The sequence below is a fragment of the Eucalyptus grandis genome, chromosome 2 (genome assembly GCF_016545825.1).
Source record: "Eucalyptus grandis isolate ANBG69807.140 chromosome 2, ASM1654582v1, whole genome shotgun sequence".
Taxonomy (NCBI): Eukaryota; Viridiplantae; Streptophyta; class Magnoliopsida; order Myrtales; family Myrtaceae; genus Eucalyptus; species Eucalyptus grandis.
In genome coordinates, this window is record NC_052613.1 from 29,383,228 (window position 1) to 29,407,474 (window position 24,247).

Consider the following 24,247-nt stretch of genomic DNA (forward strand, 5'->3'; position numbering starts at 1 on the left):
CGGTTAGGTGAAATGGGGCACCTTTCTTTTGACATTAGCCTTTCTCCCAATCGATTTTCATCTCTGCCTAAACTGAACCTTGACTCAAATACGGTGGCTTGTTCCCCGATCACAACTCCAGTTTGGGCCTCAGCAGGCACAGCAACAACAGTGGTTACAGCATTAGCGGTAGCAATGACAGCGGCAATAGCGGCAGCTTGATCTTGAGCTTGCTAATCCAAAATGCTTCCCAAAGACTCTAGCACCTGAATGATGTCATCAAACCTAGGATCGTTCGGTGCTGCTACACTCTTAGTATCGACTTGCGGCGGTACTCTCACACTTGCGCTGGTTTGAGCATGCGCTCTACCTCGGACATCAACTCTTGTCAGCGTCCTATCCCAAGGTACAGGTCCTATCAACCTCCTCCAAGGAGTTCTCCACTCCTAGTCACTCATGCTACAGGATCTTTATAGACACCCGTTTTTCAATTCCAACATCATATTAGAATTTGAGTGATCCCACAAACACATTACCAAATAGCTATCAACCAGATGCATCAGCATATTAAAATCATTTCCTACTAATTATCCCATGACTCATCACACTTATCACTCTATACTCAGACCATGCTCTAATACCACTTAAACAGAGATGTCACACCTCGAACCCTAAGAGCGCGAACATCCCACCATGGTCATGCAAATGTGCAACGTTCCTAGGACATGTTGTCGATCCATTCATGTTATTACGTATGCGGAAGCAAAACAAATCCACTGACAACAATTAACTTTGGATAGAAAAGCAGACAATTAATCACAACCAAACACTTACATAATCCAACGGAATTTACAAACAGAGGTCTACAACCAAAAGTCTACAAAAGGCCAGCTTATAAAAAAGGACCGTCTCACGACCTACAAGCCAAACACGATCTCCAATCCTTCAACTTCACCTCTCAGAACTCCACAAAGCCAACCATAACGAATCGCCGCTCCAACCACTAAGGTCCTAAAAATGTAAGCCCACAACGGGGTGAGACATTGTCTCAGCAAGTTCACCCCTTAAACCCCTATTAGAAAGAAAATACACCCAAGGATGGCCTAGCCACACCATCACAAACAATGAGACTTACCTTTGCCTCAATTACTTCCTGCAGGTTAACACAGTTCATATTATTCAAGCATATACGGTAATAGAAGTCAAACAACCGGAACGCCAATATTTTCACATAACCAACAACCATATGAGTCATGATTATAAGACCAAATTGTTATGACACGTCCCATACCATACCACACAATTCCGCCCCCATAATCTCGACACATCAAATCATTCAAATGCATTCCAATTGTTATTCACCGCCATACAAGGGCATAGCTTACTCATAGTTTGGCTATCTACTGGCATTTAGCCAAGCATCGTCTCCCCACCTTGGAGCACGACTTCGTCACTACGTTGACGGCGTTCTCGAATGAGCATATGCCTAGAATCAACTGCGACTTGAGCCCGTTGTAAGGGGCATCCTACATAGGGGCAAGTCCAGCTCAACAACTTAGGACAATTTTCTCTTAATTAATGCACAATAAATTCATACTCGGCCCAGGACACTTTGCATTTTACTCAATACTTTCATATAAAATAGTGATCCCGGCCTCTTTTTTTCATATTAAAAATATCCTAGAAATTACTCATGTGTGTGGGGACACGTTAATTTTGAACCAAAAAACCAATGTCTCACTTTTTCAAACCCTACCATTTAATATAACCCTTTAAATCAAATTTTGATATCAAAACCCGACACCTAAGATTTTCTAAATAAAGTACATACTTTTCACAATTAACACTCAATTTGCAATATCCACTCATCAAATTCATAATCTGAATACATAGCAACGATCAACGTGAAATTCTGACAATTTAAGATCCCGAAATTATTTTCAGAAATAATAAATAATTAAATTTATTCCGAAAATTAATTAAATAATTAAATAATTTCGAAATATTTATTTATTCAAAAATAATCAATTAAGGTCTAATCAAGATTATAGTAATCTCTTTACCAAAAAAAAAGATTATAGTAATCTAAACATATAATTAGCCTTAATTAAACATGTATTAAACTAATCACACCCCTTAATCTAATCCACACTTAACTAAACTAATCTAACCACATAATCTTACTTAACTTAAACTAAGCACACCTAAAGTATTAGTAATCTTCTAATCAAGGTTTAAGAGGCTAAACTCACCGGAATTGCTTTCCGATAAGTCTCTGATGAAGACAATGGCGAGGCGGTCGATAAACTTCCTCGGGGTGACACCAAAAGAGGATCGGAAGGCACCCAAAACGGGCCTTGAAGTTCCACGACCTAGCCGGAACTTAGCTTCTGATCTTGGCCGAAGGAGGGCTATTCGGCGGCTGGTTGGGCGTGGAACGGCAATGGCTTAAGCGGGTGGAAGTAGCAGCTTCGACGGGACTTCTAGTGGCCTTGGTGATGACAACAGCTACTTGGACGATGGCTTGGACGGTCGGACGAAGGCGAAGCAGCAAGGATGCACGGCGGAGTAGCTCGCGCGAGCGAGCGCACTACGGCGGGCAATGGTGACTTTGGCCGCTCCGGGGACGGGACGACGGTGGCGCGGCTTTGACGGTGGCTGAGTTGGGGTCACACAAGAAGCAGTTAGGGGTGAACTGGTGCGCGAGACAAAAGCGGAGTAGCGAGCTGGCCGGTCGCACAGACGAAAGAGAAGCAACATCGGCGACAAGCGACTCTGGCGACGTACGAGCGAGCGGTCGTGCGAGCGAGCGAAGGGGCAGCTGGAGGAGTTGGTTCCACACATCTTTTCTTTTATTTTTCTCCCTTCCCAAGGCAAAGTCCTTATTTCAAGGAAGAAGATGATGTGAGAGCTCACCTTTTTAGAGCAAAAGTGCACCCTACACTTGTCAAAATCCACCCCCCCACTTTGGCCCCACCATAACCTCACATGACCTCACTTTCCACTCACTCAAATCTTCCATAACAATCCTCTTATGGGTCCAAAATGCCTCTTGCACCATGGCATATGGATTTTAAAAGTTTGTACCTCAATTCTTTCAATTTCATTCAATTCTCTTTTAATTGAACCAAATTGAAGTCCATAAATTAATACATTGTCACCACACTTCAATTCACATTTTTACTTGACCATAGAACCATCTCGGATCCCAAAAGTACAACCAAAAGTGAGCCTACTAATTTTCCTGAACCAAATTAATCATACTTTGATTTTCTGCTGAAAAACTCGATTTGTAAGAAAATCTTCTGAATATGAGTCAACGTTCTTAAAATGATTTGTGACACAACATGGCTCCCAATTTCTGAATTCGGTTTCCATTTTCATGGTTAATTTTACTCTGGCATGATAATAGCGCGTCATAATCTACCGGGTAGCTTTTCGGAAATTTTCATGCATTTGACTTGTGGTTAATCATTTTCAAGCCACAATATACATCTTCGACACATTGGCGGCTCTCGATTGTTGTGGTAATCTCAAGGTTTCCAATACGAACACAAGGTACCAAAACGATAGAAAAATCGATCCAGTGCCGATCGACAAGAATTGTGCGATTTGGTGGAATCACCCACACTTGATCACATGCATTTGTCGAGTCAACCTATCTTCGGTCTCTAATCGATTTTTAAGTGTGTTGTACTAACCATTGTAGATTAGCTCAGTTGAAAGGTCGCTTCCTGGTCAAATTCTCGAGTCTAATGCATCAGAATCCCTTTACGGCTTCACCTAATAGACTAGTCTTCTCATGAGTGGCCAACTTAGATAAAAGAATTATACACATGTAGATGAAATGCCCGTCTCATTTCACTGAAAATAGAATTGGAAAATCGGGATGTCATAAGCCCAAAGAAGAGAAGCGGCAAATCCGACTTGGAGCTATGAAGGTTGTCAACACTGTCCAACCTCGATAGCCGTCCAAAGAAGAAGCTACACTGAACACGGATATGTTCTCCGTGGAGGTCGAATTGTGTGGCTGAGTGCTATATGCCTTGGTCGACACCGGTGCCTCAAACATGTTCATGTTGACCAAGGCGGCAAAAGCCTTAGGACTTCACGTGGAGTCAACTAGGGAGATGTTCAAACCCATCAACTCATATGGCCTCCATACCATAGGATCGACTCCCGACGTGGATGTCAAAATTGGCAAATGGAAGGCCAAGCTAGAATTCGAGGTAGGGCCCGTTTGGTTCAGCTTTAGGGAAATGCCCTTGAGAGAATGTAAATACCTTTGAGACAAAGTAGTTTTTCAAAATGTTACACCATTTGGTAAATTATAGTTTCAAATAGCATTGAAAGGCAACTTTAGCAAAATACCATTTGGCAAAACTTACATTACAAATGGGCTTTTGCTTTTATTTATTTATTTTTAAAATCTGAAAATCAAATCCGGGCAGCCGGCGGTACCGAATGGCCAAATCTAGCCGCCCGAGGTCATGACCTCGGCGACGCCGTCGCCGCCTCGGAGGCGTAGAGCCGATCCGGCCTCCAGGACTACACAAATTTGGCGGCTTGAGGTCGCGCGGACCCAAGCGGCGCAACCTCGGGTGACACCGTTGCCCCTAGAGGCACAACCTCAAGTGCTCGAGGTCGCAGAGGCCGATCTCGCCGTCCGACGACCAGATCTAGCCTCCAAACCGCCAAATTTGGCGGCCCGAGGTCACGCGGACCTCAGCGTCGTCACCGGGTTTGCACGGAAACAGCGATGCCGCCCGAGGTCCGCGTGACCTAGGTGGCGCCACCTGGTTCCGTGCGACCCAAGCGGTGCCACCTAAGGTCGTGGGTCGCACCACCCCTGTGTGGTGGTCAACGGGGACATGCGACCCTCGTGCAACAAGGTGAGTAGCGGCTGCCGAAGAAGCTCAATGGCCGGGAAGAAGAAGAAGACGACGACGGGGGAAGAGAAGATGAACAGTACGCGTGGCATTTCCCAAATGCCCAATGCTCAATGCTCCCCCTCCCCAGCTTTCAGCATTCGACATTCGGAATGCTTATATTTGAGCGAAGGGGCTTTCAAAAACTTTGCCAAACACAAAAAAATTTTCCCAAGGGGACCAAGCAAGGCCGTAATCCCTCTCGATGATTATGACCTTATTTTGGGAATGCAATTCTTCAATAGCGTGAGGTTCATGATCGATATGAGAACCAAGTGCATTATGATCCTCGATCCGAAATGCTTGGCGATGATCCCCATGATGAAAGGGGTGGTTGACACCAAGACCATCGCCACGATCCGACGCCTCGACAAGAGCTTGAAGGTTGAAAAAGGCATGAATGAGCCGCCATCCATGGAGAAGCCGAAGGTAGAGTTGGATCCTCCTACTCCAACTCACGACATGCCGATCCAAGTGCTCTTCCTCGAGGTTGAGTACTCGCCGCGTGCCATGCCCAAGCTAAAGTTGGAGCCAAAAATAGAAGGGTGTGGTCCCTTGTTCGTGAGCGTCCGAGCAAAGCAAAACCAAAAGAAGAGAGCCCGTGCTCGTGCCAGAAATGTCGCTCATCAAGCTGTGAGCGACGAGGGCGTCGCTTGATTAAGTGGGGGAGAATGTCACGGCCAAGAGGTTCCAATAACTAAGGGGCCGTGCCTTCTCGCGAAGGATCTCTAGTGCTCGCTAAGATTCCCGACAAGACTTCTTCCAGAACTTTCCAAGGGCGAACGATATGGTAATTGAGCCGCATTCTAGAAGTCTCTAGCCATTAATGTTGGTAGTTGGTAGCTATCATTAGTGTCGGTAGGTTTGGCGGTACGATCTCGTTTGTCGGATAAAGAATCAATCAACGGATGTAATCAGAGGGCCTTTAGTATAACAATGGATGCCCTCCCCCTCATTTGTATCCATCAAATCCTTTCAGTAATATCAAAGCTCCTTTATTTCTAGAGCTCTTCTCTCTAGAAGCTTTCTCTCTCTACGATCTGGGTGAGTGAGCAAGTGAGCGTTCAATCAAGTAAGGCTTGGCTTAGGTGATCCAAAAGAGCATGAGTCGCCGCACGATCACGATCCCAATCGATCGACCTGTGACATATGACTGTCACATGAAATAACTTCTACTTTACCACACATTTCTCTCTCCTTCTCTCTCCTCACCTTACAGCTAATCAATGACACCATCAACAATCCTTGACAATACCACTCCCTAAACCGACACCACCTTGTCTTCATCTCTCTCTCTCTCTCCCTCCCTCCCTCCCTCGCTACAACAAATTAATGACACCACCGACAATCCTTGATGGTCACCATCACTCCCTAAAGTGACACTACCTTTGTCTTCATCTCTCTTTCTCTTCCCTCACCTTATGACCAGTTAATGACACCACCGACAGTCCTTAACAGTCAACACCACTCCTTAAACTAACACCACCCTTGTTTTCATCTCTCTCCTGCACCCCCCCTCTCACCTTACAGCCAATCAATGACACCATCGAGAGTCCTTGACAATCACCACCACTCCTTAAACTAACACCACCTTTGTTTTAACACCACATTTATTTTCATCTCTCCCCCCTCTCACCTTACAACCAATCAATGACACCACCAAGAGTCTTTGACAATCACCACCACTCCTTAAACTAACGCCACCTTTGTTTTCATATCCATCTCTCTCTCTCTCTCTCTCTCTCTCTCTCTCTCTCTCTCTCTCTCTCTCTCTACAGCCAATCAATGACACCACTGACAGTCCTTGACAGTCACCACCACTCCCTAAATTGACACTAGCCAATCAATGACACCACCAACAATCCTTAACGGTCACCACCACTCCCTAAACTGACATTACCTCTCTCTCTCTCTCTCTCTCCTATTGCCCACTCAAAAAATAAAGGCGTCAAGCTCAAAGCTACAATGACACTCGACAAGATCTAGCATCTAACTTGAGCAATGCATAAGGCTGGAAGGTGTGACAGATTTTGAGTGGTTGATTATACCCTACCTTTCTAGATGATTCTTTATAGTTGTGTTAACAAGAGAAATGAAATTAATGCTTTTTCTATATCATTAATTGCATAGTACAAATATGCAAAGATGTATGAAATCACAAATTTAAACATAACGACAACTATAAAAAAGACATCAACAATATTTTGAATATTGGTGAGATTCAATAGATCGCAGAACAAATCAATCAAGATTACACAAAATCAAATATATATAACATATTGCTCGAAAATAAGACGATAGAAGTGAAACCAACTTGACTGGAGAAATTAAGCTATAAAATAGCCTAGATAATTGAATTTAATAATGGAGTAAATGTAAATTGCCACGAACATTATGTTGAACGATGAAGAAAAATCATTTTCAACGTACTTTGTACATTCATGAAGAACATCAATATAAGCAACCTATACAGCATTGCTAGAGTCATAAAATAAAGTAGCATCAGATTTCTACAGAACACAGGTATCTTTGAGACGCCACTGAAGCCATAAAACTTCAATAGCTGAATTAGCTAAAATACGATAATATGCTTTAGCATGGGTTCAATGTTAAGATCTTGCTTTTTACTACAACATGAAATTACAGTGTTTCCACACACACACACACACAAAGAAGCCGTAAAGAGATGATCATTGAGATGACCAGCATAACTGGCATCGGAGAAGTCATTCAAAGCAAGAGAAGACTTAACTTAAGTAATGAAGTACTCGATGTAAACAAATAGTGCATAGAATTGTAGCATAGAATTGTAGCATAGTTAGTAGTTCTAAACGAGACATGAATTAGGTTGATAATATAGCTGCAAAAGCTATATCCAGACAAGTAAATATTAAGGTAAACTAAATTGCCCCACAAGCAGACTACACAAGGTGGCATCTTGCAATGCTTGACTGTCTTTAAGTATTCAACTAGGTATTCGGCTTGAGATGCGTCAAAGTAACCTTCTTGGAGTGAGAGTAAATCCCAGCAGAAGACATAAAGCCCTAAGAGATAACTAAGTTTTGCCAGACCTTTTATCTAAAATCTTGAATAAGAAACAGCTTAATCGTAGTATGGAATACCATCAGTGTAATCATAGTGATGATCACGTCATTAACATAGATTAGCAGCAAGGTAAAGTCATAAGAGCTGGATCGAAACCAAAATGTTCCACAAAAGCACAAAATGGTGCTTGTTTCCAACCATTTAAGGCTCATTTGAAAATATTTATTTTCATTGGCTTGTTACATCTTGTATAATTGCCATAGGATATGACTCTTACATGAAATATCTTCTACTCTACCACACATTTCTCTCTTTCTCCTTCCCCCACGATACAGCCGATCAAGGACTCCATCCTCGACGGTCGGCACCACTCCCCAAACCGACACCACTAACGCCCTTCACAAGTTAGGCTCTACCTTTGCCTGCATCTGCTTACTGCATCTCTCTCTCCCTCTCCCCCTCCCTCCCTCCCTCCCTTACCATGGTCTCACTTGAATATAGAGGCATGAAGCTTGAAGCTGGAGCAATGCTCAACCAGATCTAGCCTCGAACTTGAGCAATTCTAGCATGCATTGAGCAAGTTATTATGATAGAGTTTGAGTGCTTGACCATGCTCTACCTTTTCAAATAATTAGTTGTAAGCTGTGTTAACAAGAGACAAATGAAATGGATGCTTTTTCTATATCATTAATTGTGTTGTACAAATATAGAAAGATATATGATATGACAAATTTAAACATAACGGCGATTATATATAGACACTAATTAGAATCTAAATATTTTTGAGATTTGATAAATCACGGAACATATTAATCAAGATTACACAAGGTCAAATCAAATGTATCTAGCATATTACTTAAATGATGATTGCAGTGAAACCACCTTGAGTCTAGAAATTAAGCTACAGAATAGCCTAGGTAATCAAATTTAGTAATTGAGCAAAAGTAGACTACCACAAACATTATGTTGCTGAATGAACGTAAAAAAAAAAAAAAAAAAAAAAAAAAATCATTTTCCGCATACTTTTTTTCATTCATGGAAAAAAAATATATAAGCAACCTATGTAGCATTGCAAGACTTGTAAAATCAAGTAACATCGTAATTACTTAGAATAATAGAAAAGGCAATAGATTGAACAGATCTAGGTAACATTTTTTTCATTTTCTTTTTTAATTTTTAGGGCTAGGAGAGCGACATTCAAAGTTGGCATTTTTACTGGTTTATAGCAAGAAGAATTGATTGTGAATAACTTTGGTTGGTGAACTTGTGAAAATGAGAACATGGTCCTCGTCTTCTTCTGTAGTATCGCTCGATAAACAAAGAATATTTGAATAAAATAATGGCATGCAGTTTACCAAATTGTCGGGAACTTCTTGTCCATTAGTCACATTTAAAAGATAGGCCAGAAAAATAGAACGCAATTTACGACAATTAGATGCTCAAATTAAGACAAAATGGCATGCGTGCTCACCGAGGTCGGGTGATGGGCTGGCCTCTCATCTATCTTTTAATTATTTGGCGCTTTTGCTTTTTTGACAAAAACATGATTACATGCTAAGTAAGACGAAACGAGAACCCCGTGATTCGTCACATGAGATTACGGTCATTTCTGACGAGAATTAGTAATGACATTACATCGAAACTTCCTTTCAAATTAACTTTATGGATATATTCTTTATGGAAAAACTTCATAATGAGCCTTTCTCTTGGGAACATCACCAAGGATAAGAAAACCAATTACGTTTTTAGAATATAACACGCTAGACATTATATAAATATATACTTTTGTCGGCACATTAAGCGTATGTCTGATGTAGAATAACAATGATAATAATAAATAGATAAATTAGAAAAAGTGGAAGAAAAATAAAATAATAAAGAAAGAGGGCTATATTTGGTTTCGACCCATCTTGTAGAGCCCAAGGAAGCAGTACTGAGCCCAGTCGCGACCCAAATCCACCGAGCTCAGCAATTCCAGTCGATGTCTCTTACTGTGAAGTGCCCATCAGTCCAAGAAGTCTGCCAAGATCCTTGGAAGCCTTGGTCCAAAAATGGTTCCTTCCAGTCCATCACCTCTAACCGCTGCAGTACCACCACCGATCGTCCATCACCGGATAACGACCGACTCCATTCTCTCTCTCTCTCTCGAGACACCATATCTTGAACGGAGTCTCTAAGGTCACACTTCTCCATATTCATTCTTCATCACGCCCTCTTCCTCTAGCAACCCAAGCGATTTAAACGACTCCAGTCAGCAGCGACTTGGTTCTAAAATGTGTAGCCCAAATGCCTACCAATTGTTTATGAAAATTCCTGAACTAAAATGGCGTGCGTTTTGGTTCAAATTTTGACGGAGAGCTGTCTTTTGCTTGAACGATTCACTCTTGTCGTTGTGTAGACTTTAATTGATTTATGTTTCTTTGGAAGCCTTGCCATGATTGAACTTTGATCTTGCTGAAATTAATCTCAAGTTAGATGGAACCGGAGTCTTTACATGCTGACTGTGAGCTCCCCAGTCCAATTTGATGTCAATGTATCCGTAATTCTTTGCTATTTCAGTCAAGTAACCATATAAGCCGAGGGAAAATTCAGCGCCTATTACGTGCTTGGTCGTGCCGGATCATCGATTGTTGCTCATAGCATGTGCTTTTGGTTACTGCTCTATTTCTTGCTGGCTGAGTAACTTCTGTGAACCCATGACTTCTGCATTTGAGCGAATGAATTTTGAATGGTTGTATGGGAGATCTCTTGATTTTGTTTGGACGTGAGTTGGTCAATCTATGTTGTTCGACTTGTGGAAAGAGAAGGGGAAAGACGTGAACATCAGAACTAGACAGAAAGATAGTGAGTGTGCTAATGTGATGAGTGTGTTTTTATGAATGAACGAACAAAGGAGATGAGTGGAAATGAGTAAAGGAAATTCAGCAGAGAAAGACCTAGTACTGGGGGAGTTTTATAGAAAAGAAAAGGGTGACAAAATGGAAACGTTGAAAGAATTTTTGCAGAAGCCGTGACATTTACGCGTGTCCTGAAGGTGATGGACCAAGAAGGGGACCGAATAAATAAATAACAAAAAAAAATCGAAAATAAGAAAAAATTAGAATAATGTTAGAAAATAATGTCTTGATTAGATTGTTAAAAAATATTAGCATGAGATTTGGCTTAGTGTCATTTAGTTGATATTCATATGGTTTCGGGAATTTCATGGTCTTCCAGTTTGGATTAATTTAGGTAGATTAGTCTCTTTTAAAAGATTGGACTCAATTTGATTTTAGCTAATGGGGTTGTTGTTCTGAGCATAATTAATAAGGCCATGTAATATTTTTTTGCCCAACTTGTATTGAGTAGCCCTTCCGCATTCTATCTTTTACTCAGTCTTTTACTACTTTAAAGACAAATTAGTTGTGATTTCTTTGTATCACTTCTATGTCATGATTTGATTGTTTTAGTTAAATGTGTGGGTTACATTTTAGGATAATGATAAACACTAAAAGAACATTGCATTGACACTTAGCAAGTGAAAACCTTAGCAGTCATAATTTGGTAAACGATTAAGTGGACACTTTAGTTGACAAATAATCAAGTTTAAGTATCAAAAGGTCATTAGTTGAATAAGTAGTATAATCAAGTTCTTGAATCTAGATCTTTGATTGCTAGGAAGTGAAATATATTCTCATACTTTACTTGGCTCTTAGTTGATCCCAATAGGTTAATGGCGAACTTCTTGTTGTATAGAATTTTTGTAGGATTAATCAAATGAAATGAATTTCCCAACATCGCACAAGGTAAGGATTTGGGAGAACCAGCATATATTAAATACCATTTGTACTTAATTTGACAGTACCTCTAAATCTATCTTCCCTTATCATGTTAGGAGGGTTGTCACAATACTTATGAAACATAAATTGATTCAATTTACCTCCTTGAGATATGACATGTTACCTATCTTATATAATGGTGTCTCGCAGTTCTCGATTAACTAAATTGAATCAATTATTGAGCAAATTCAATTCTAAATAGTGTAAAATTGATTACCCTTTTGTTATTTTCGAAATTATATGAGATTCTCGAGCCCTAAGACTGAGATCTGTGATTTAATTGAGGCGGCTACCCTTCGATTTGTGCTCTTTATCAACAAGTTCTTGAAAATATATAATCAAATGATTTCTTGGGAGAAAAAGGCAGGGTACGCTTTATATCAGTCCGTCCCCTTCCTCACCCTCAAGCAAACGACATGCTAAGGTTAGGCAAATTCAAACCAATTGCACTTATATTACATATCTACTCAAGTTAGTTTTGAAGCGTCATTACTTTCATTAAAATAAGTCAAATAATCAAGTCACAGGTTTGGTTGTAGATGTTTTCTTGTCCCATTCATTTAATAACAAATTTTAAATCTGAAGCCTAATAACAAAGCTACAAAACTCACAGCATGAAATCAAAGATCCATAGCTTTAAAAATAGAGAATATAAAGTCATATTGGGATACAAAAGCTTTTCTTTTTTTAATCGTAGTAGAGAAAATTTCAAAAATCCTCTCCGACTTTTTATTCATATCACATATGCTTCTCAGTTTTGGATATTTGCCGCATGATCATCTTCAGACTATAATCCATAATTAAAAGATCAAACTACCCCTCCGTTACGGAATTATATTCTATGTGCTACTTATTGAGATTGATGTAGTATAAGTGGTCATTCCATATTGCTCATGCAATATTTACTGCTTAAATGTTGCAAATACTTAATTTCCATTGGCTTGTTATATCATCTGTCATTATCATATGATACAACTATCACACTCCTCTACGAAATCATTTCTCTTTCTTTCTCTGTCTCTCAACCATACTTGGCAATCAACATCACCATCCATGTCCTCGATGGGCGCTACCACTGCCTCAACCAACACCACCGACACCCGTGACAATAGAGGCGTCAAGTTCGAAGCCACAACTACGCTTGATCATATCTAGTGGGTGACTGGCCGGAGCTCATTGTGCAAGTTCAAGTTCAAGTTCAAGTGGAGAGGAAGAGAGATATTTTTATGGGTGTTTGATAAGCACGTATGCAAAACTAACGATTCATTTGGGTAGAAAACGGTACATGGTCACTGAGTGTAGATTGGACCACTCTATCTTTGCTTATGTCATCCCCAAAGTCAAGGTAATTCCGTTCGGGAAAACCGAACCTAAATCAAATGAACTCTCACTATGTTTGGATATATTTTTTGGGAGGTGAAGAAAATGAAAAGGTTGAAAATATAGGCGAAGGAAAATGAGGTGGAAGAAATAGTCATTTGGAAAGGTCTGAAAACGAAGGTGAAGAAATTAAGAGATCGACTATTTTTTGTTTGAAAGGAGTGGGAAAGTGAATGTGAAATTACTGTAGATGTGAAAAAAAGACGTTAGTGTTCATTAAAAGAAAATTTGAAAAATGGAAATATCACATTACAAAAAAGATTGTGTGGCAAATATGACCAAGTTATCGACAATTCCCCTCTGACCAAAAAAAAAAAAAATGCGGTAATAGGAGTGTATTTTTCGGCCTAGTCCAAACTTTCGAGTCTGGAATTTCCAAGCTCAGAAAAAAAAAAAAAAAAAAAAAAAAAAAAAACGAACCTTTTTTGGATTATCTAGCCCGTCCATTATTATTTCGGTCTTTTGGGGTTAGGGCTGAGCTAGGGTTGAAAGGTAGCCAACTTAAAAACAAGAAAAAAATTGCTAGAAATTTGTTCACCTGTATAGTATCTTTTATTTTTGAAATTTGTTAATAATTTTCACTATTTTCAATAGTGCAATAAATTAATTTTTTCACCCGTAAAATTTCATTTTTCTAGTTTATGATTAAAAAAATTAGTGAAATGCTGCAAATATAAATCAATAAAATATGAAAATAGAAAAATCGTGCGTGCAAGGCCATTCTGGGCTACATAGCACAAAGTCGGAAAACCTGGCCTACCTGAAATACATATAATAAAGGTCGACATTTCATTCTGCTCTATAATCGGGTTAAAAATTGTTAAAAATTTTCGTGCTGATTCGGGCTAGGACAATTTTTAAGACTTTCCTAATTTTATTTTCGTCCCAATCAAAAATGGACCTTCATTTTCCCTGCTTCTCTCAAACTGGTGAAACTCTGCCAATTCTCTCCGCATACCCTTCTTTCCTCATCTTATCCACGTCCCCAAGCACAGGCCACGGGTTGAAGCGAATGGAGTCCTTCATCTTCAGTAAATTGAACCGAATTTAGATTTTGATAAAGTTCAATCACTTTTTATCTTTTTAAATTCAAGGGGCTAGTGACATGTTAACTTAAAAATTTCTTGATTAACTCTTATCTCCTAACAAATATCAGCAAGTACTGATGGTAGAGATGGAACTGGAACGAGTTTGGGATAGGTAAGCGACAAGGACAGTCATCCCAAACTCATCCCAAACATAATACAGATTTCCCATACCCAAGTCACTAAAATAACCCCGTACCCATTGGGTACATCCAGCTTGCCATAATATTTATCTGTAAATAAAATTCTCACACTGAATATATAACAAGCCATTTCAAATTTGCAAATGCAACCATTTATTCAAAATTTGTGCATTACGGATCTTCAACTAGGCAATCTTCATAATCGCAACACTAGAGCAAAAGATATCTAAGATCAATCAAGATAAAAATCTAAAATCTACTGATCCTAAAATAAGAAATCATGCTTGAAATAGTGTTCATTGCTGAAAATGTTCAATTATAAGTAATTTTGAACATATAATATACTAGACAATGTACATGTATATACCCAATTTTGGCTTGAAAATTGTGTAGGTGAGAATATCTACTTCCCACTCACACCATGGCCGAGCAATGAATAGTAAGGTATCACGAGATATAAATTGATTTATTGATTTAACACAAATAGTGATAGCCATCATGTATCAACGTGACTAATTAAGATTATAAAGTAAATGGGGAAGAACAAATTGATGTCAAATTGAGAAGTTCCCCACTCGGGCATAAGGAAAGCAAGATCAGGCACACTCAAATAAGTCCAAATGCATGTACGGAAAAATTAGAGGTATTGAAACATGAATCAAAATCATACAACGTAAGTTCAAGTTCAAGACACACAAAATGTGCCTATCTTATAATGCAAACAGATGTGATAAGTTCAGTGAATTGAGTAGGAGAATGCTCTCAAGCAAGCGAAATAACATGAACCAATCAAAGGCAAATCCAAACTATCATAGGGAACCCTCAGCCTAGCATCAACATAGGCCTCATTTGGTTCAGCTTTCCCAAGGGGCTTTGAGCTCCCAAAGCTCTTAAAAATTTTGCGATTGGTTCGGCTTTTTGAGTCTCCATTTGGCATTTGGAATCTTTGAAAGCCCAAAGCAGTCCGAACTTGCTTTGGGCTTTTAGCATTTTCAGGATACTGGTCTAGGGTTTAATGAATTTTTTTCTTTCCAATATTGCCCTTATTGATAATTATGTTTTCCTTTTCTGCCCTCGAAAAAACACAGTTCATCGTCTTCTTCGTTCTTCCTCATGAAGCTCAGCCGGCGAGCGGCGCTCACCCACGAGAGGCCAGATCTGGCCGCCGAGAAGCCTCGCCCGAGGTCGCACGACCTCAAGCGAGGTGGCCTAAGGTCGAGCAACCTCGGGCGTCGCCGGGTCTCACCACCCGGCGGCGTCGCCAAATGGCGCTCGACCTCGGGGACGCCCTAGGTCGCACTCCGAGGTCAAGCGACCCGAGCGACGCCGCCGATGGCAACGGCAACGACGGCACTCAACACCCCTAGAAAACGACGGCGAGAAAATCCTTCCCGAAACTCGCAACGATCGAAAGAAGATGACAACGGCCGGGAGTTCAAGAGCGCGCTACCTGGAGGCCGGAGAAGGATCAGAGGGAGAAATCGACCCAAGCGACCTTGCCCGAGGTCGCGCGGCCTTAGGCGGAGTCGCCGGGTCGCTCGACCTCAGGCGGTGTCGCTTGAGGCCGCGCGACCCAGGCGTTGCCTAGGTCGTGCGACCCGAGCGTCGCCCGAGGTCGCCGAGGTCAAGCGAGCCGCCTTCCTCCACCGCCACCACCACCGCCCGCCTCTCCATCGCCACCAGCCGCCTCCCCACCACCACCAGCCCCACCGCCGAGCAAACTTGCATCTCCTCCTCCCTTTCTTTTCCTTTCTTTTTTCCTTTTTCTTTTCACCTCAAAACTACTTCGCAAAATATACACAAATGAGTTCCCAAACACACTTTGCATTCCCCAAATGCTCATTCACTCAAGGATACTTGGGGAAATGCAAAGCCATTTCCCCAAAGTTGAACCAAACGGGGCCATATCGGTACATGTGCATATAATAAGCATATCAATAATGCTGATGCAATGCATTAAACAATTCGGTTCAGTCACATATATGCGATTTACACATAGAACTATGACACTTCCTATAAACACATTGACAAGAATCAAAAGACGTCAAAATGAAATCAAGCAAATTCAGAAACTTCAAGTTTCGCAATAGAATGGACAAGAACAGTGTGGGGCTTCGGCAAATTTTACAGAACATGGGAGTCAATTCAAGCACAACTCAACTGGATGAGTTCAGAAATAAGCATACAAGTATAGGAATCACTTTGGTTTCATATGAATTCAGCGAAAAACACATTGGGATCGATTCAATTCTATACATGAGGTTCTCGGCCAGCATTACATAATTGAACACACATGGATCTAGCTCACTTTCTTCAACATAGGCCCATATGACCAAATTTGATCAACAATTTAGTAGTGAAGGAAATTCTCCGTTCAGGCATTTTCATCAAAGATGTGATATTCAGCAGAGGAGCTTAGATGCAAAAGTAAAGCAACGATTCACATCCTGATTACCACAAAGGCAGCGCAGCAAGTTCAGATAATTAATAGAGCCTCAATGGCAGCCGATTTTCACACAGGCTGAAGCTAGAGCCCTGGGCCTCTACTTCATATCCAAATTAAGAAGAAAACAGAGCCGAGACTGATTACCAGGAAATGGAAAGTTTTAGGAAATGCAGATGCTACGCGAGAACATGCTGGACGGAAACTCCATGGTTATAACAAAGTGGTATCCACCCAACGACGAGAATATGGTTATGACACGTAAAATTCAAATCTACTTACGATAGCAAAAAGAGAATGGGGTGAAATTCACTGAATTCTGGTCATTCTTGGTCGAGGTCATTGGGCCAATCTTCTCAACGTACTTCTCTCTTCATCATCTCATCTTCAAATTGGCTTTCAATCTTAATGGGTCGTACTTGTTCCCAATATTGTCATGGGAAAACCTTCTTCAGACCATCCGACTTCAACTTTAGAGAGAAAATAAAATAAAAATAAAAACAAAAGGAACACAATAAGCCCAACAATAAAGACTTGATCTGACTTCCTTACAGACACAATATACAGGTGTTCACATCATACTCACCAGACATTCATCAAGTCAGGCTCAGTGTAACCGGCTCAAAAATACTTAGCATGGTCAGGTTTAGTATCTGAATCTCTGTTGTCATGACATCTACAGTAACTGTTATGGTTGGGCAACCGCTCACAATGTTCAATTGTAGAACATTCTAAACGCAAATTTGAGGTGTCAGCCAAACTCTCCAACGAGCAGCAATCGTGAATCCACAACTTCTGTAAAAAGATTCCAAGTGATTTAGACCTTCCACGCTTCTTAACTTTGGGCATTCTCCTACTCTTAGCTCCCTTAGCTTTCTCAATTTCGATAGGTTTGACATCCTTTCCATGGAACTGCAATCCACAATCGATAGGAAGCAAAGGGATCCCAGTTCTTCAAGGCCCCAGATCTCGACTAACAAGGAGCATCTGAACAGATTTACCTCTTCCAGAATCTTCATGTGTGATAGACGAAGTGCTATTGAGGAGAACTTGGCTCTTGAGGAGAACTTGCACATGCGCATCTCTAAATGTCTCAATCTTTTCATTTGCAACAGAAACGATCTCGACATCTTTAAAACGCTCCATCTTTTCATTTCCGATAGAACCAATTCTCTTTGCTCTTTTTCTAATTGCATTATCTTTACTTGCTCCGACAAAATGGAGCGCTTGACCTCCTCAGGTAAAACATCAAGGAAATTTTCTATCGAACAACTTTGTAATCGCAAGGTTGACAAGTTGCTCAAATGGGAATAATCCCACCGTGGTGTAATTGACAGATTTCCAACTTCGAACTCTCTTAAACTAGAAGACAAGTGCCAAGGCAAGAATGGCTGGGTTTTGCCAGATGCTAGTTCTTCCACCTCATATAGGGGTACGATGCTAGAGTGATAAGCAGAGTCCCGCTCCAGCATATATGTCCTGTTTTTGCAAAACTTGAGAGTATCAAAGGCCCACCTTAGACAACTCAAACTTAGGGGAAGCTGCGGCAACTCATTAAGCTTAGAACATGATTCTAGATTAAGTGTTTGGAGATTAGAGAGGCAACACACAGTGGTGGGTAATCTGGAAATACGTGTGAACGACAAGTCTAAGATCCTTAAACAAGACAACCTCCCAATTTCTTCAGGGATTTCACCAGTCAAGCGGTAACATCCACTAGCTTCTAATTCTTCAAGCTTCTCCATCAGCCCAATCGCTCTTGGTAATTTTGTTATCCCAATTATGTGACTCATCCTAAGTACTGTCAATTGCTTTAGATTGCCGATTGAATCAGGTAGGTGTCCCAAACTTGTTGATGACAAATCCAACTAGACTAATGATTGTAATTTCCCAACTGAGTCTGGAAGTTTCTTTATCTTTAAACACTTAAATAAATTCAACCGCCTAAGTTTCACCAGCCCTCCAATTGAGTTTGGCAACACGCGGATCCAGCTATGTGATACATCAAGGGTCAACAATGACTTCAAATTACCAATTGTCTCCGAAGTTTGAATGCATACAACGAACTAGGCATGAGAATCTCCGTCAAAGCATCTAGACATCCTATTTCGTAAGGTAACCTTTTAAGAGCATGACATCCATTCAAGTTTAAAGTAGTGAGGAGCTTTAATTTTCCAATGGAAGGGTCAATTTCAATTAAATTGCGACAACCTTCAAGAATCAATCTCTCCAAGGACACCAACATAGATAAATCAGGCGTTCTCATTAAGTCGTTGCAATTGCTCAAATCTAGTACTTTTAGTTTACTTGCCACCTGCAAAAATATATATATTAAGAAACGATTTATAGGAAAAAAAATACAAGAAAGACAAGAAAAGATACTTGTATACAAGGAGTGAGAATTGTATCATACTCGATTTGGTTCCAATCCAATCCATTTCTCGATACATAGCTATGTGAAAGGTCAAGAACGATTAAATTGACTAGATGAAAGTTTGTTGCCACAAACTCAAAAGGGCACCATCGCCAAGAAAGCCATCTTAAATTGGAGAGAAGATTATTGAAGTCTCCAACAAGGAACATCTCATTCCCTTCCAAGAACCTCAGTGTCGTAAATTAGCAACTTCACTAGGCATTATGATGACTCCACGAGATCCTAGTGACAGTGCTTCTACCTTCTTGCTTCCCTATCGATGGAAACACCAAGAAGTCACATGTGAAGGTTAAAAGCAAACAATTTCAAGTGCGAATAGGGATGGATTTTTCCTTTTTCAAGAATAGGCTACAACAATTCACACGAAAATAAATTGTAATTCCCTTTCGATACCTTTTTCTGCTCCAAAATGCTCAAGGCTTCCCGATGATTCCACACTCGGCTACGCTTGTGAGGTTCTTTGAAATTCTCTTCACGAATGATTGCCCTTCCGAGGTCCCGCACTTGATCATGCATCCAAAAAGTATTGTCATCTTTGATTTTCATCAAGGACATGAGACAGAGGATTTCAATGGCATTGTATGGGTGGTATTCACAGTCCTCCCACATGTAGCAAGGGTAGGTTTTATCCTCATTAATGAAAAAACAACTTATATCCAGAAATACTTGCCTTTGTGCATCATCTAACCTTTCATAAGTTATCATCAATGTTTTTTGGACTTCTATGGAAGGAGCTTTTTCTAGCTTCTTCAAAGTGTCTAACCAAAATTCTTTGGATCTACCAGAAAGGGATGAACCAGTGACTTCAAGAGCTAAAGGAAGCTTTCCCAAGTGGAGACAACTTTTTTTGAAAGGTAGACATAATCATCGGGTGGAGAGTCTCTCCTGAAGGCATGCCTATTGAAAAGCTCAAGAGCATGGCAAAATTCCATTTCCTGTACTTCATAAGTCAAAACATTTGCACACTTTATAGGACCTTCACTTGTTGCTTCTCCGTCAATCATTAGGACACTTTTGTATCTAGTAGTAATGATAATCCGACTACGAGAACCGAACCATTTTCCTTTTTCTACCAAATTTTTCAGCTGCTTGTTTTCATCCACGTCGTCAAGAACAATGAGAATTTTTTTATTATAAAGTACCCTCTTAATCATGTCGATCCCATGATCCACTTCACTAATTTGGTCAACATAACGACGATCAAGGAACTTGGATAACAATTGTTTTTGCAAATGTACCAAGCCATGTCGTTCGATGACTCTCGAACATCCGAAAGGAAATTGCAGCCTTGGAATCGAGAAGACAATTGATTGAAGACAACTTTGGTTAGTGTTGTTTTGCCAACACCTCCCATTCCATGGATCGTGAGAAATTTAACACCATCAGATTCCACATCCAACATCTTAATTATAGCTTCTACACGATCATCAACTCCAACTAGGTGCTTAGTCACATTTTTATATTTGACATTCAGCTTAACCAAAACAGCTTCAATTACCGATTGGATCAAATCTACTTGGTTGCCATGACGTAACAACCATGTTAAGGACAAATTTTATGTTGTGAAAAGCTACTCTTCAAGTGACTCAATTGCCCTCACATGTTGAGGAAATTAGAGAGAGAAAAAAATTCTAGATGCTAAAAATTTCTGATTTTTTCAATCTCTCTCCACTCCCCAACTTCAGTCACCATCACCGTCGGCCTTTGCCACCATCATGCCACTATTGACATCACTTGCCTCCCTACACCATCACCATTGCATTCCGAGTCCTTGACCATCGCACCCGATCAACCCGCCATCTTAACCTCATCTCAATCCTCCACGTCACATGGGTCATGGCCTTGCGATCGCTAGGATGGCGTCACCAGCTTTAGGAGACACCAAATTTGGGGTCCCCAAGGCTGGCAATGCCAGATATAGGCAAGGTGACGTTAGACCCACCTGGATCGACTTGCCGGTCGCTGAAGGATAGAAAGGGTGGAGTTTGGATGGTCACGACAGGTTCTGCTACCTAATGTCAGGCCGGTGACAAAGAAATGGCGATGATTGATGGATGAGTTGCAGCGGTGGCTGGCCGGCGGCTTGGTGAAGCTGCTCAAGATGTTATTGTCCGTGGCTACTGTGTCAGAGATAGAAGGTGAGAAGAGAAAGAGAATAAGAATGAGTAAGGTGTGCCACCACCGCATCAGTGCCATCCGCTGTTGGCTACTACCCATGAGAATTCCATTCTCGACGAGATGAATATATTTTTCACCAACAATACCGCAATCAAACTTAATAGGGAGGAAAAGAAAATCTACGTAACAACTGAAAAGTTTAAGACATTTACCTTTCATCTTTCTTCAAGTTCCATCCTTTTATCTTGCCCACTACAATGAGAGCCTTTTGCCATGACTCTACTTCACTGCACAATGTCTGTTGGAGCTTTGAAAGAGTTTGTTTATACAAGTTTGTTTTCAGCTTAACATCAACAGGTTCCACATCCAAGAAAATAGGTAGAATCTCCTTGTTCCCATTCGATTTCAAGGTGCACTTGACCATGTATGTAAGCTCTCGGAGGCACCAGCAACTTGAAACATAATTTGCGGAGAATATGGGAATGTAAATCTTGGAGTTCTCAATTGCTTGTAGAAGTTCAGCACTAATTTCTTCACCTACATGTAGGGATTCGCTATCCCTAAAGACAAGGATTCCAGCACCAACCATCCCATGGTAAAGAAAATCAGTAAATCCATGACGGGTGTCTACTCCTCGAAAATTTAGAAAACCTCGTACAAAGATCCGGATGATGCCTGTGAACTCGTCCCTCTCTCCATTGTATGATCTCTAAACACCAAATATCTCAAGAAAGTTTGCTTTGGGTGTGCTTGGATCCAAGCAAGGGCTGTCAATACGATGAGCTCTCAATCTCGCGTCATGGAGGGGGAAAATCTCCGAATATCCCTTGAGTAAATATAGTCAACGCCTTGAGTCATGCAAGAAGTTTCCGAGAAGTTTCCTAAAAGTTTCCATGAATCATTCATGAATCAATCAATGAGCTGAAGTTTCTAGGTCCCATTTGTTGAAAAACAAATTTAAAATATGAAACCTAGCAACAAACGAAAGTGACAGCACAAATTGATAGATTCATGGCTTCGAAACTCACTTGTCTTAGCTCTTGTAGAGCTCTTTTTATGAATGAATGAAAGCACTACTTCCCAAAAAAAAAAAGGGATATAAAGTGAAACCAAAAGATAGAGCAGAAATATGGTTTTTGAGTTTTTCTTTACTTTAATCATATTAGAGAAAATTTCAAAAATACTTTCATCTATATCATATACGCTTCTATGCTTTTGATAATTGTAGGATGATCATCTTGAGAGAAAGATCCTCAACTAAAAGATCAAACTATCCCCTTTACTATGTAAATGTATTTTATGTGAAGTAATCGATCAATCTACATTGCCAACTACAATATGCATGTCATTTTAATTGGCGCTCAAATATTGAGAATACCCAATATTAATTGATTTATTATATCACATTTTACTATCGTGTGATGCAATTATTACTTAAAAATTTTCTCTTCTTTACCATAATATTTCTCTCCCTCCCACCATATAGCCAATCAACGTCACCATCTCCGTCCCTGAATCACACCACCACTCCCCCAATTGACCCCATCACAACCTCTACAAGTTAGCCTTAGAGCTGTTAAATGGGTGAGACGGGTTGGGTTTGGGTCGGATCATTAAGGCCTGACCTAAATTGACCCATTAACCTATTTATGACCCATTTAAGTCTAATGTAAATTTTTCGACCCATACCCGACCCGACCCATACCCAACCCATACCCAATCCGACCCATATTAATAAAATATTTTCATATTTAACAAAATTTAGGAAAATTTATTCTTATGTTTTTCTTATAAAAGATTATATACTAAAATACTTCCGAGCAATACAAATCTAATCAATAATTATTCAATTTTTTATACTTTTTCAAAAAAATTATTTTTTCTTTTTTTCTATTAGATTCTTTTTGGGAGAAGCACTAATCAAAGTATGGGTTTTAGCTTATCAATTTGGTCATGCTTGGGAGTGGGGACTAGACCATGACTGAGAAACAAAATAAGTTTTGACCTTATTTCATTTACATTATTTTGTAAGCCTTGCTGGATATCTTGGGTTTGGTCCTATCGATCAAGAGTTCCGATTATTGAAGCTAGAATTGCAGTCATTTAGCAACTTTGGTCTTTGTGGTTTCCTTGTAATATTTGTCGTCATTATTGTTGGATAGATTGGGTTGTTGTTGGCCTTTCTTTCCCTTCAGTTCATTTCTTCGCTCTTTTCTCTTTTTGGTGAATCATCTGAATGGAGCTAAATGTTTGATCTAGTGCCTATCTCTTTGATAGTCAAGATAATGTAGCTCACATTCTGTTTGTTTCGAATAAGCAAACTCATAAACAATGTAGGGGATCGTTACAGCATTTCACCCATGAAGAAAATACAGCGTTCTGCCTATGACTCCAGGGAGTAGACAGGGCTGCCGAAAAGAAGCTACAATAACAGAGGGAGGAATACGATGTCGAAAGAGCAACTTCGTTCACTAGAACATTGAAAAATTGCAGCAGTCATCAAATTCATCCTTACCTTCTTTAGAACTTTCGGGCCTAAGCTTGAGGAACTCGCAACAACTCTCTATTCGGAAGATACCACTCGCTGTGACTCCACTGGATCCGGCTCTCCCTCCCTGGCACCAAGCCCGCTCGCCACAGTCTTGTCTTTGGGCAAGTAACTCACAAAGTGGTCACCACCAGCGGTAGAGTGAACTGCCCATAAGGGAAATAAAAAATGAAGATCAACTACAGTAAATAGCTGTCCTACCAATGAAGATCAACTGCAGTAAATGGCTGTCAATGGTAGGAGCAGCACATAGGTAAACGCTACATCTTACCAGCAACAACTGATTTGCCTCAATACACGAGGTGTCTCTAACATGGTGGACTCAC

At 40.3% G+C, this 24,247-nt stretch overlaps 2 protein-coding genes across 4 annotated transcripts in view; both read right to left on the bottom strand.

Moving 5' to 3' along the window:
• Positions 1 to 24,247, bottom strand: part of LOC104428262 — a 52,494-nt gene that overhangs the window by 13,872 nt on the left and 14,375 nt on the right. The gene's annotated exons all lie outside the window — the stretch shown is intronic.
• LOC120290424 (TMV resistance protein N-like) lies at positions 21,269 to 22,161 on the bottom strand. Its single transcript, XM_039306674.1, has 2 exons — positions 21,586 to 22,161; positions 21,269 to 21,375 (listed from the first exon to the last, which is right to left on the bottom strand). Exons 1-2 carry the CDS (start codon positions 21,960 to 21,962, stop codon positions 21,360 to 21,362), a joined length of 393 nt encoding a protein of 130 aa, XP_039162608.1. The 5' UTR covers positions 21,963 to 22,161; the 3' UTR covers positions 21,269 to 21,359.